The sequence below is a fragment of the Ciconia boyciana genome, chromosome 23 (genome assembly GCF_034638445.1).
Source record: "Ciconia boyciana chromosome 23, ASM3463844v1, whole genome shotgun sequence".
NCBI lineage: Eukaryota > Metazoa > Chordata > Aves > Ciconiiformes > Ciconiidae > Ciconia > Ciconia boyciana.
The window spans coordinates 1,331,500-1,344,636 of NC_132956.1; the positions used below are offsets into that span (position 1 = coordinate 1,331,500).

The 13,137-nt window shown below is 42.6% G+C and overlaps 1 protein-coding gene across 2 annotated transcripts in view; it reads left to right on the plus strand.

Annotated features, from left to right (window-relative positions):
• Window positions 1-10,297, plus strand: part of KCND3 (potassium voltage-gated channel subfamily D member 3) — a 121,896-nt gene extending 111,599 nt beyond the window's left edge. Inside the window, exons 4-7 of one of the 2 annotated variants that reach the window (XM_072844712.1) lie at window positions 4,059-4,151; window positions 6,883-6,939; window positions 7,904-8,151; window positions 10,093-10,297. In XM_072844712.1, coding sequence (XP_072700813.1) covers window positions 4,059-4,151; window positions 6,883-6,939; window positions 7,904-8,151; window positions 10,093-10,297 — 603 coding nt within the window. The remainder of the gene's footprint in view (window positions 1-4,058; window positions 4,152-6,882; window positions 6,940-7,903; window positions 8,152-10,092) is intronic. The other variant, XM_072844713.1, reaches the window with a different exon arrangement.
• The last annotated feature ends 2,840 nt before the right edge of the window (window positions 10,298-13,137 follow it).

Consider the following 13,137-nt stretch of genomic DNA (forward strand, 5'->3'; position numbering starts at 1 on the left):
GGAACAGCATGTCTTCAGCCTGTAGCCTTGTATCAAAGTAAAGAAAAAGCGAAGAAAGGGATTTATCCAAGGACAGCAGCAGGAAGGAGTTCTGCTCCTAGCAAGAATACAGACTCTTGCTTCAGAAACATGTGGATTTGTGGCATTTTGCATTTGCCATCTAGACACGAAGTACTCAGACCGTTTTCTTCTCATTTAGAGAGATTTTTAGCAGGCTTTATGTCAGAAGTGCTCAAGGGATGGTGAGCTTCTTCCCATGGCAGCAGCCTACATATCCTCTTAGCGTTAATCTCCTTGTACAGCTAGCTGAAATTCCCTTTTAGCTAAAATGCTAGAAGGTGTATATCCTAGGAACAGTAGGTTGTGAGGTCTTTTCACAAGCAGAATCTGCTTAGCCATAGATAAGCGTTATAGCTATTCTCATGGGAAGGGGCAGTCTAACCACTGAACCAGTTCACCCCAGTTCACCAGTGTCCAATTTTGCGTGCTGAAGCACTAAGTAGAAGGGGTAAAGTGGAAGTATTTTGGATTTCAGAACTGACACTACAGTGTGTTTCAGTCTCCCTCCAAGCAACCAGCAGTTCACTGAATGTCTTCCAAGAACAAACTGAATGGTAGCTGGCATCGAATCCTTGCAAAACTGGCATCCCAGCTCAAAAAGCAAACCATCTCCTCTCCTCCCCCCCACCAGCTTTTTCATTACAGCCAGACTCTTCTAATGAAGACACAGATTTTACTTGCCTGCAGTAGCGTAGGTACCACTGATGCAATCTCTATAGGTATACATTCCTCAACAGTACTATCAAAATGCCAAGCATTTGCATGATGTTGGCACTCTCACTGTCCTCGGGCAGTACTTCCTGCAGATCTCGCTCTTAATTTGCTGGCTAGGATGTGCTCGGTGGTTGCACGCTCTTTGTTTCTGAAAACATTGAGCTGACTGAAGAAAAAGTGAAAGGAAGATAAGGTACGAGCCATACTCACTGATGCTACACTTTATTCCTGGTCACTGCCATCCCTTGATCCATTTCCATCAGCGGCAAGCCTAGCCTCGGGATGGAAGGCAGAGGGAGAAACTAAGTTGTACTGCCAAAATTTAACAATTGGCTTAGGTCTTCTGCCAGAGGTACAGAAGCTCTATCTTTGCTTTCAGATTCCATTTAGATCTCCTCTCAAGCAAATCCTCATAAAAGATACTCTTTGCAATATGTGCTCTTTGTCTCTCCTTTTCCAGTGTTTTAGTGCAGCATCATATTTGCTTCAGGGCTTGCAAGGACCTCCATGGGAAATATTCCAACACAGACTTCAGCAGAGTCAGTAATCTCAGCAGGGTACAAACACGACCTGCTTTATGTGTTAGCTCACCAGGAGGATTGTTAATAAGAAAAACGGAACTGATTTTTTTTTTAGGCCACTTCTAAAAATACTTCTGGGAATGCTCCATCTTCCAAAACAACAGCAACAAAAAAATCCATAACCTGCCTAAGATGCATTCCCATAGGAATCTATTAATTCTGTGTACAGTAAGTCAGCTTTCTTAACATACCAGTTCAGCTACATTTTGGCATCTGTCAGAGACAGAGTTATTCCTTCACTTAAGGATCACAGAACCATCCTGGAAAAGGCATCTAGAACACGCATTTACAGTGAATCACTGGGACACATGGGTGTATTTAAAAGCAATGCTTTAAGCATAGTTGAATTTGACCCCCTTGAGAGCAACAGACAATGTCTTGGCACTTCTGCCAAGATGTTCTGCCATGTCTCCCATCCCACCCATTTTCTCTCTTGAATAGTTAGATACTGCTGTTTCGTGTCTGAGTAGAGATTCAAGTCACACACATCAATTGTTGACTTTCAGATTTAGGCACCATAGAAGACACCAGGCACCCCTTACTTATGGAGCACAGGGAAACATTTTACAAAACCTAATTGCCATTTTAATGCATGTAATTGTCTTTGAAAATGCTAGTCAAAGGCACATGCGAATTAATGTGTCATGAAATCACAGTGAATTTCAAGATCAGGAGCTTAAGTAGTAGTAGTAGTAAGAGAACTTCCTTAACAACCCAGATCTTAAATATGCCACCACAGAACAGAGAAAATGAGAAAAATAATCCTGGCCCTCAAATAGTGCAGAAACTCTCTAGAGAACCCCTATTGCTTCTTTTCCTTCCATTTCTAAGGTGCATCTGATCATCAGATCATAGGGTAAGTGACACGCTATATTTTGAGGAATGTAAGCATCTGATTCACTGATACAGTGCAGAAAACAAAAATACAGAGTACTGGATTTCTCCCCCCACACCCAAGTTGACTAAGTTGGCCTCCTGCAGTTTTGATGAATGCTTGATGCCAAGCTTTCTGCATGAGCAAAACATCCCGCACATACTGTCCTCGAGCTCCTAACCTCTTATCCATTTCTATTTCAGCTGCTTCAAGCAGATCAAGCCCCTCAGCTTAACAAAAGCACAGAGACTGGTCTGAGAGCTGTAGCTCATCCTAACCACTAATAACACCACGGTCTGAGCAGTCTCTTCCCCAAATCACCACATGCACACGTACCTGATGTAGAAGCTGAGGACAGACCAGCAAAAGTGCCCCAAGAAGTCTTCTCAACGCAGAGTCCTTAAATAGGCATGCCACAAACAGTTCATCCCCATCAGCTCTTCCTAGGAAGGGCCACTCCTTTTCATAGTTTTTCAACCTCAATACTCTCAGCTGTACCCAATCCCTTCCCAGATGGCACAAGCCGCCTGCTTGACTCTAGGCACACCCTACTCTCTGAATTAGCTTACAAATTTGTTAGCCACATTTCAGCAGTTTGAGTACGCAAGGGAAATAGGGGAAAGCTGGTCCCCAATTGTACAGGTGTTGCTGTACAATGAATCAAGTATCTGGATCGTGAGGTCTTTGAAACAGGCTCACCTTGTTCTGTTTTTGTGCTAAGTGATGTACGGAGGGTTCCTAGTCAGTTCACAGGGCTCCTGGGCACTGTGTTACTAAAACATAAATCACAGTATGCCATCCTACTGAGAGAAAGCCACAAGCCATAAGAAACTAATGAAGATGGGACCTTCCTTCTCCTGGGGAACTGCTGCCACATTTCATGTGAACATAAACCCTTTGCCACCGCTGCACAATGCTTCTTCATTTGCCGTATGCTTGAATGGCATAATTTATATGTATTAACTCTTACATAAGTAGCGCCTGCCTGTTCCTCCCTTCTCCCTGCCTTTCAGAGAGGGCTTCTCCACAGGAGGGGTTACGCACCTTCAGTTTGCACTGAACCCAGTCCTCAGGACTTGCTATAACTTCCCCACCAACAACCATATACACTGACACAGGGAAAGAGCAGCCCCCTTTTGATACACTGCAGGTACAAAGTGTGGAAAATGATTCGTCACGTCCATGAAGAGGAGAGACAGAGCCAGGAGTCCTGTCTCTAGAAACAGCATTACAAAGTCCAAGACATGAAGCCTGGATTCACATTTTTTGATCTGGCGTGCGGCCGTGACTCAGGAGGCTTTGGCAAGAACACATGCAAGTTCCAACAGGCCCAGCTCTGTGCAGCCCTGAAGGTCAGGCAGAGCCAGGCTTTCGGCTCAGCAAAAGCAAGACAGCTTGTGTTTTGTCTCCTAACAGAGACTAGAGTTCAGGGTACATCTGTTGGCATTCAAAGGTCATGTCAAGCTTAAAAGTCTTAATGTTTTTTTGAAAAATAAAACAGCACAGGTTCTTTTTTTCTTTACCTTCTGGTTCCTGAGCCTTGACATCATATGTCACAGTATTTCCCAGGTTTCCTCCACAGCTACAAAATGGCTAGAAACACACTGGTTTTGAATCAAAGCTGAGTTCCTCACCTGAGTTTACAAGCCAAATCATTAAGAAAAAAAATGAGGTAACCTTGTAAGAATCATGAGAAAAACCTGAGAGCTGGCAACACTGAAATGATCTTTATCCCTGTGACAGCTAATGCTGGTGGTTCTGTTTATTTTCATGGTTTTACACCTGGTTTGGGTTTTGGTTTTTCCCCCTCCCTTTTTCTGGCTATTTAGGGATCCACTGAAGATGAACAGCATATGACTAAAGGCACCTCCTTAATCGAGAGCCAACATCACCACCTGCTGCACTGCCTGGAAAAAACAACCGTAAGTAGCAACACAATCCTTTCACATCTTACTAGGTCTCTGTGCCTGGCCCAGGCTTCGTATGGAAAAGACGCGCGCACAGAAGCTCTGAAGTGGCACTCAGTTAGACATACTCAGCAGACCTACAAACTATGCCAGAGGGGGCTGACACTCAAGCTCCCAAGAATATTCTGCAATGGGATAAATGCACTTTATTTCATTGCCTTCTTTAAAAAAAAAAAATTGCTGTGCAAAAGGATAAAGATGTGATTATCTGCTACTCCACAGTCACCTACGCCAGTACGAAGCTAATAGCAGGTTGCTCAGTCAAGTTCACTTGAATGCAAACAACTTTTCAGCATGGGGTTAGGGAGATCCTACAAACAAGGTGTACGTTAAGTTTAATTTCTTCAGTGCTTCTGAAAGAGAACTAAACTGCATTTGTCTTATGCTGTCAGTCACACATCGTGTATATACTTGTTGCTTGTGCTAATTAGTAATCAAGGACAGTTCTGCTGCCTTAAGAGGAGGAAGCTGCCATCAGTGACTCCAAACCACAGCCTGGTCACCGGTGCCAAAAGGCTGGAAAAAATAACCTTCAGCCCTTTATATGACACAGAGCAGATGAATTCTCTTAATGGGTTTAAAGGTTGCACATATCTTTTTCTCACTACAGTTCTGGTTACAAGAGCAGGTAATTTATCTCAAAGCCAGTCAAGGAGTTTCTGTAACATGACTTTTCTTTTCGTGTCATGCAAAGTGTTGGAGCGAGAATTTTATTTTTCATTAAGTGATTCTGTATGCAGAAGTCTCTTGGAACATTTCAGATATTTATGTGATACATATGTTTTACTTCCAGGTATATATAAAAGGTTTTGCAGTAAAGGAACACATTATCTATACCATGATTCATTCTAGAAAGAATGAAGAGAGGTTAACACTTGAAATATTCATGCCTTTTTCTATCTGCATCCATCATCAAATGTACTTTTGATTTCTGACTTGCAAGAGCTTTCTTTTAGATAAATCACCCTCACTTCCATAGTTTGGCTTATGCTGGAATAACACCACTTAGGCTTCAGCGATACACTGGAAGAAGACAACTGTTAATTACAGTGACCTGCTGAGTACAGCTGGTTTACCACAATGAGCTACACAGGTCACCATTCCAAGGACAGTGAACTGATTCTTCCTGTATCAATGACTATGGAATTTATAAGACTCATCTTGCCTTTATTTCTAGCAATTTTGGATGTTACACAACAAGCAGACATGTCACAATCTGACTCCCTAGTTTAGAACGTGATGCTTAAAACCTTCACTACTATGACCCATATTTCACAAAAATACTTTTGTTTGGAAACTTTAACAAATTGGCTGAAGCAAACAAAAGCTTGACAACCCTGCCTCCAGGGTCTGCCCTTGTAAGGCCCTGACTTTGTAAAGGCTTATAGAAGTTCTGACCTCTGCACAGGGCGGCTGGACCTCCCTGGGAGCTGCATGAGTCGCTCATTACTAATGAGCTGGTTAGGGTGCTGGAAGGAACATGGCCAAAGCACATCCCAGGTTGTGGATGTATTGGCCTACCACACTAACAAAGCTAGATTGCCTCCAGCACGCAAGCCTACTCAGACAGTGAGTCTCAGTGGTTGAAAATGTTCCAAACGTTGCTTTTTTCAGCAAAGAATGCCAAGAACAGTGATACTTTGAGTTTTGATTAAAACCTGGAGGGAGAATCTGCACAATATTTAATGTGTTTTCCCCCACATTTTTCAGCCAGTTATTACCATGATGTTGCATCAAATCACGTAGCAAGTTTGGATTCTGGTCTGAAATTATCAATCAAAATAGTTCAATCAGCTTGTGTGGAAATTCTATAGTTCACGTAACCTATTAAAATACTGTGCAACAGTTCTCCTCCCAAAAATTTAAATCGTAGTAAAAGATTTTTTAAACACTGAAGAGTCATTTTGTCACCAAGTTGCAGGAATGGAATGAGGAATTTACCATGGTTGCAAACTTGTTTCAATGGGCAATTCACCTTTCTTTAAACCAGGCAGGAGGACTCTAAAAGTACATGATTTATTGTCATGGTATCTGCGGTCGTCACTAGCATACAGCCTTACAATTGAATGGCTGTGAATGGCTCACAAATCTGGTGTGTCAGATGACAAAGTGACCCTAAAGTACTCCTAGCTGCCACAACACAGGTTACTTTGTCACATTAACACAACAGATGGAGTTTGTTCAAAAAAAAGGAGTTTTTTTCCACTCATTCCAGCTCCCAGATTGAGTAGGGACATTCACATGCCATGTTTTCTCCAAATGCTGAGTGCATCGAATCCAGTCCTTCAACCCAAACCTTTCTTCTGTGTTTTCACAGAGTATTGATCAAACCCATAGCCATTGGTGACCCAATGGCAATACAATTCCAATTCGCTACTTGTGAATCAGCAGCTGAAACTTTGTTTTCCTTTGCCTTTGGCTCTCAAAAGATCAACATAATAAAGTTGTTACCAGTTTTGTTCTATTTCCAAGAACACAACATTAAAACGCTTAAGTGTGAGAAGGAAGGAACAAAGGGGTCTGATTCAGGCAAGGTTTGGTGAAGAGAAGGTCTGGTTGCCCATTCAAACTTGAGCGAGCCGACTGGAATGCTGAGGCAATAGATGCAATGCTGGGACTAAACTTCTGAATGCCAGAATGGACAATCAATTGTGTTTTTATCTTTTGTTGGCATGTTGTCCCGTAGGGATTGTCCTATCTTGTGGATGATCCCCTGTTATCTGTACGAACTTCCACCATCAAGGTATTTCCTTTTTAATTCAATGTGTTTTCTCTATGGTCTCTGTGACGTGTCTGGAGAGTGTTTGCTTCCCTTTCTCGTTCCTGGTCTTGTCCTCGGGAGTTTGTGCACGTGGCTCTTTTTGGCTATCCAGTGCTCGTTTCCTGTGAGAGTTGTTACTTGTTCCAATGAAAACCGATGGCTGCCTTCACCATGGTTGCTTTTGTTTCCCATCCTTTCTGATGCTGTCAGGGACTGGATAAAGTATGTTCCCTAGAACTACTTGGGTGTTCATACACACACATAAGAGTTCGTTCTTTCAGGATTTCTTGTTCCTTAGCACAAAAACTCTTTACAGATTCAGCTTTCTGAGTTTCCTTCCCCTATACGCTTCCCACTCTCACCTGCCACGTTTATTTCCACTCGGCTAATAGCACCCAATGAACTGCAGATATGCTTTGCACACAATAGCCAATACAAGCAACATCCTGCAATTCAGCTATATGTCAAGATGGCCATCCAAATACAATCCAATCCTGTCCCCAGGGACAAAGAAAAAGGAACCTAAATCTCCTCTTGGGTTTCATAACCACGTGGCATCACAGACTCTTTGAAGCCACTTCTGGAATCCAGACACAAAAATGAAAGGAAATTCACACACAATATATTAACCATCTCAGACTACACAAGCAAGGCAGCATTGATAGACTATCATGCTTTCATCACTGCAACAGATTCCCTTATTCCCCTCCTGATGCAGGAGAGCAAAATCTTCTCTTGGTTGCAGTGAGTGGAAGGGCAGAGTCTATTTCTTTTAAAGAGCTGCCTGGTGCAAACAGTTTCAGGCACAGAGGCAGAGCATCATACACAGACAAAGGGCTGGCACATCCCACCAACCTAGCAAAAGGTGCCGTTGAAAACAAACTGCTGTTGGGCCAAAGCTGTTGGTGTCACCAGAGAGTAACGGTACTATTCTTTTCCCTGCCAGAACCACGAGTTCATAGATGAGCAACTGTTCGAGCAGAACTGCATGGAGAGCTCAATGCAAAACTATCCTTCTTCTCGGAGCCCCTCCTTGTCAAGTCACCATGGACTGACGACCTCCTGCTGTTCTCGCCGTAACAAGAAGACCACTCACCTTCCCAACTCCAGTGTGCCAGCCACTCGCCTCCGGAGTATGCAGGAGCTCAGCACCATCCACATCCAGTGCAGTGAGCAGCCCTCACTTACAACAAGGTACAGTAAGTAGGCTCTTGCTGCTAACTACTGCATGCAAACCTCTGAAGTGCATTATCCAACTGAACGTTCTTGCAGGCCTATTCTCCAGCCAGGGAGAGGCTTCTAGTGCTGGGAGCATCTTTGTTTCCCTCCTTCTAATGACAACCCAAGGAAAGTAGCTCCTAGCTGTTCCGGGAAGAACCAAGTCAAAGCTAGACTCTAGCACAGCTCTCCTCTGGCCAGGCTGGACATCGAAGAATGAATTCCAGCAGAAACCTGCCTATGAAGTGCTAATCACACAGGCAGGAGCCAGCAGTTCCTAGCTGTGAGCCACTCGCCAAAGCTGGCACAGGACCACTTCACAGCCCACCTCCCAGATAGCCCAGTACTTCCAAGCCTTTACTGGGAGCAGGCACAGACAACTGGCTAATCAGCATCTGTCAGCAAAAGCTGTTGGAGAGCTGTACACACTGACATGGTCCACCAGGGACACTCACGTCACTGATTTTCATTGTCCAAAAGTCTGAATCGCAACTGTAAGCATCAAGCATCACTGGGAAACAAAGAAGGAGGAATTTCACAATGGCCTCTTAGTAGTTCTTGCCTAAAAAGCCATTAGTGACACAGGTGAAGAAGTGTCTCAACAGAAAATTTTGAAGTTTTCATTTTATACATAACTTGCTGAACAAAATCATTTCTTCACCATATCTTTCTTGCAAGTATTAAATTACTTTCTAAATCCCCTTCAGACCATTAAGCTTCTTGTGCACCAGGCTGTTTTTGAACTTACTATTCTTTTCCTCCCCACTCCTATCAAAGGGGTCTAGAAAATGAAACAAAGCCACCTTTAGGGCAGCAAGCGATTACTTTGTGCCAGGGTGAAGTCAGAAGGGCATTTCAGAGAATGAATTATGAATGAATAAGCACAAAACAAGTCTCTGGCTATTGCAGTTTCAAGACGACAATAGTTTAAACCAGCACCTGAAACAGTAATTCAGGGGAATGTCAACTATTCTGCCTATTTCAGTGGGTGCTAATCAGATGCCAGTGATATTTTAAATGTCAACACTGTTTGTTATTTCACTTGCTTACCAAACTGTGTAAGAATGGAGAGAGAAAAAAACTTTTAAGTTGTTTTTCATGTGGAATGCAACTAACTGGGTGTACTGGTTACCACTGGCAGAAACACCCAGTCCCTAAGACTGCCCCACTCTCAGCTTGTGACTGAGGCAACCGGGGAGCAGAATGGGTTCTGCCGTGTTCTTGGGATGCTTGAGCGATCAAGAAACATCCTCTTGGTGAGTCACTCTGAGATAACAGCAATAGCTTTCCAACTGGGAGCTTTAAATTTTAAAAGGACAGGCCTTGTGTTTAAAATGAACATGTTGGGCTGGTAATAGCAGACTCCTGTAGCTGTGCAGATGCACAGAAATCAACCTATCATTTTCCCTCTGTAATTAATTATAGGATGCAATTGATGCAGATCTAATAAGAATGCTCCCAGCTGCCAGATCCTTGAAACTACTGCAGAGAGATGAAAAAATAGAAGAGATCAAGGGAGAGTGAATTTGAAAGAGGCATTTGAAATGCAAGGAAGACAACATCTCTTTCTCAGAAAGGAGTACCTGTGCTCTGAAAAGATGCAGTACACAGGACAGTGTATTTAGATGTCCTCTTAATTAAACCAGAATTATGCAAGAATGAAATGGAAACATAAAATGATTTGCCCTGTGAAAAGCTGTATCCTAACCAGGGGGAATATTAAAAAAGCTTAGTGTAATCTGGGTAGAAGTAAATGATGCCTTGCAGGAACTGGGGGGAACATTTAAGCGCAGTCTTCTGAATATTTCGGTGTCCTTAGTTCAGAGGAATAAGATACTGGCTAAGAACAACTACCATTCCCATCCTTTCTACTGTCTGGTTTTAAAAAAAACCCCAAACACTAAATTTGTTTTCTAGTCGTTCCAGTCTCAACATGAAATCAGATGATGGGCTGAGACCGAACTGCAAAACTGCCCAGATAACGACAGCCATCATCAGCATCCCCACGCCGCCGGCACTCACGCCAGAAGGCGAGAGTAGGCCTCCGCCCAGCAGCCCCAGCCACTCCACGAACATTTCCACCACCACCACAAGCAACATAGTCAAGGTCTCTGCCTTGTAAGATGTCTCATGCACAGAAGGAGGCTGGAAGACCAGTGCCCCTCTCCCTCCACACCTCCATGTTCCTTTCTTGCTGCAAATTGTGCCTGGATGGACCAACCTGACATTTTGTCATCGAATTAGCAATGGAGACCTAACGAGGCAGCTTTCTTCAGACTCGCATTCATGCTGTGGACTGAGGAAGGATTAGGAGAGGGAGGAAGAGGCTGGTTAAAGGAAAAACCTGCATGGAGAGCGTGTTGTGCCATGGTACAGGGCAAAAATCACCTGCAGAGGCTGGAGGGAAAGAATCATCATGGCAACAAGAGAGTCAATAAAGAAAACGGAAATATAACACTGTGTATCGCAGCACCTTTTTAAAGGTTTTTAATGGATAATATTTATTCATGAGGAAATGACTGAAAAGGTGAAAAACAATGGATTTTGTGAATTTTTTTTCTTCATGGAGCAGAACCTTTAAACCAACCAAAATTTCACATTTTTTTTCTTTTATAGGAAAAGATTTAGACAAAGAAGCCACCTGTCACAGAAATCTATTTCCATTCCTCTGTGTGTGTGCGTGCGAGTGTGCAGCAGAACCACATCAGAGCAACACCGAATTACAAAGAGCAGAGCATGTTTCCATGATTGGGTGCACAGTAGGAAAATACAAGCATGTGTCAGCACATATGTGCACGCGCACACACACACACACACCCCTATTTCACCCTGGATGGCATTCTTTATTTAGACAATTTTGTATCCGCCTTTTAAGTCAATACAGTGCAATTGCAAACAGTGTGTTTGTCTGCTAATTATTGTCTGTGAAAACATATTTGTGGAAAAAAAAAAAGACAGGCTTTAGTAGAGTTTTAGTCCCACATGGATATCTGCTTTCTATTTTTGTTATCACTTACTTGTAAGAGTGTGACTAGACTACCAGTTCTGTATTTTTAAAAAGGAAAAAAAAAGGTAGTATTCTTTTTTAATACTGTACACACAAATGGCAAAGAATGAGAAAGCACTGAACTCAACTGCATCAAGCGTTCATAAGTCTAACAGAGGTTTCTTGTAATGTATGCCCATGCTTTTTTATTTTTGTTTTCTATATATAAATTTCTTTGCTAGCACTGGACATACAACCCGTTGTAAATAGTAGCCAAATAACGTCTGGATCTATACTTGATAATAATTAACCCCAGAGCCAAATATCTTGCATGGACAGAGAGGTATTTGGCTTTTTCACAGTCTTAGGGCTCCAGTTGTCTCATCAATGGCTTCTGGGTTGCACTGGTTTTAGGGGTAGACTAGGTTAGCAATTTTAGTTCTCTGGTCCCAGCACAGGATCTACAGCATGCATCCACTTGAGCAGGGGGAGCAGTACTGAAGTTTGGAAAACATTTGATAAAGTGTGGTACAGACAGCATTTTCTTTTTGCAGTTCTACACTTAGTTTGGGAACAGTCACACACTTCTAGTCAACCAAAAACTGAAGTAGCACTGTGTGGTACTGCCAAGAAGCTAATACTTCTAACTAAGCTGTGGTCAGTCCTAGCACCTCTTTCTGAGATCTTTCTAGGAATGATTTATTGTAAGGAAATACATGGTCCTGAAACATAACTGATTTCCGCCCCCCTTCCCCCCCCCCAAGAAGAGTAACTTTTTTCTTCCATTCTGCCTTTCTCAAATCCCCTTTTCATAACAGGTGTGATCCGTGAAGGGCAGAGTGAGGAACATCACCCACCTTTTCACTTGCCATACACTGTTTGGCTAATTATTGCAGTCATGCACAAACGCCCCTTCAAGGCCCCATACACGCCCACGAATGGCGATGCACCTAGCCCCCAACCGCTTGTAGATAATAAAGAAACATTTCAAGTGTCCTGTTTCTGTACAGTGATTCTACCAACATTAGAGTTCAAAGAACTAGTCAAAGCATGTTTGAGGCTGATTCAGCAAAGGGATGACTTTTTTTTTTTAACATCTGTCACAATCTATCCTGATGTAATATTTATATACACATATACACGCGTACACATATAAATAAATACAGACACATACATGTATAGATAGATAAATAGACTTACATGCTGACTTAAACATATGAGCTAGGAATCTGCTTTGTTAGCACTCCTAACCTATTACTCTATAGAGTGGACTCAGACAGCTGATGCATTAACTCAATACCCTCCTTAGAAACCTACAACATTCTAGGAATATTAGGGCTATGGCTAAGCCTTCAGTAGCTGCACCAGCTTATAGTCACTTATTCCAGTGCTGTAATATGTTACCCAAAACTATGTTTAGTCCTGTTTTAAATGATTAAAACGCTCTGCCTTTGCTGCTTCCTGTAGGAGGTTATACTGCAGTTAATCTTACCATTATTGAGTTTTTCTTGATGTTTTAATTTAATCTTTCCTTTGCTTTAATTTCATTATTTGTCATCATCTGCTCCCCATCTGAACACCCTCACCCTTGTAGATCAGAGGCCTTGCTCTCCACCACCTACCACCTTGCAACCTCATTTACACTGGCACAGAATGATGGTTAAACGCTACCGTGCTGACAGGGTACAGTGTTCCTTCCAATGCGCAGGAGTAAACAATTACAAAGTGTCAGGGACTCAACATGGATTCTCGGTGCTGCCTTTCTTACTCCTGATTTACTGTGGAGTGGTACACAAGCCACTTCATCTCTCTGCACCCATTTCTTTATCTGTAAATAGCAATCATGGCAGCCCTTGTCTAAAGCACTATTGGTGCATTTAATTGCTATCAATCAAAATGCTTTTTGGAAAAAAAAAAAAAAATCAATATTTTTAAGAGGGGGGAGGAAAAATTGTAAGGAGGAAAGCCAGTCCTTG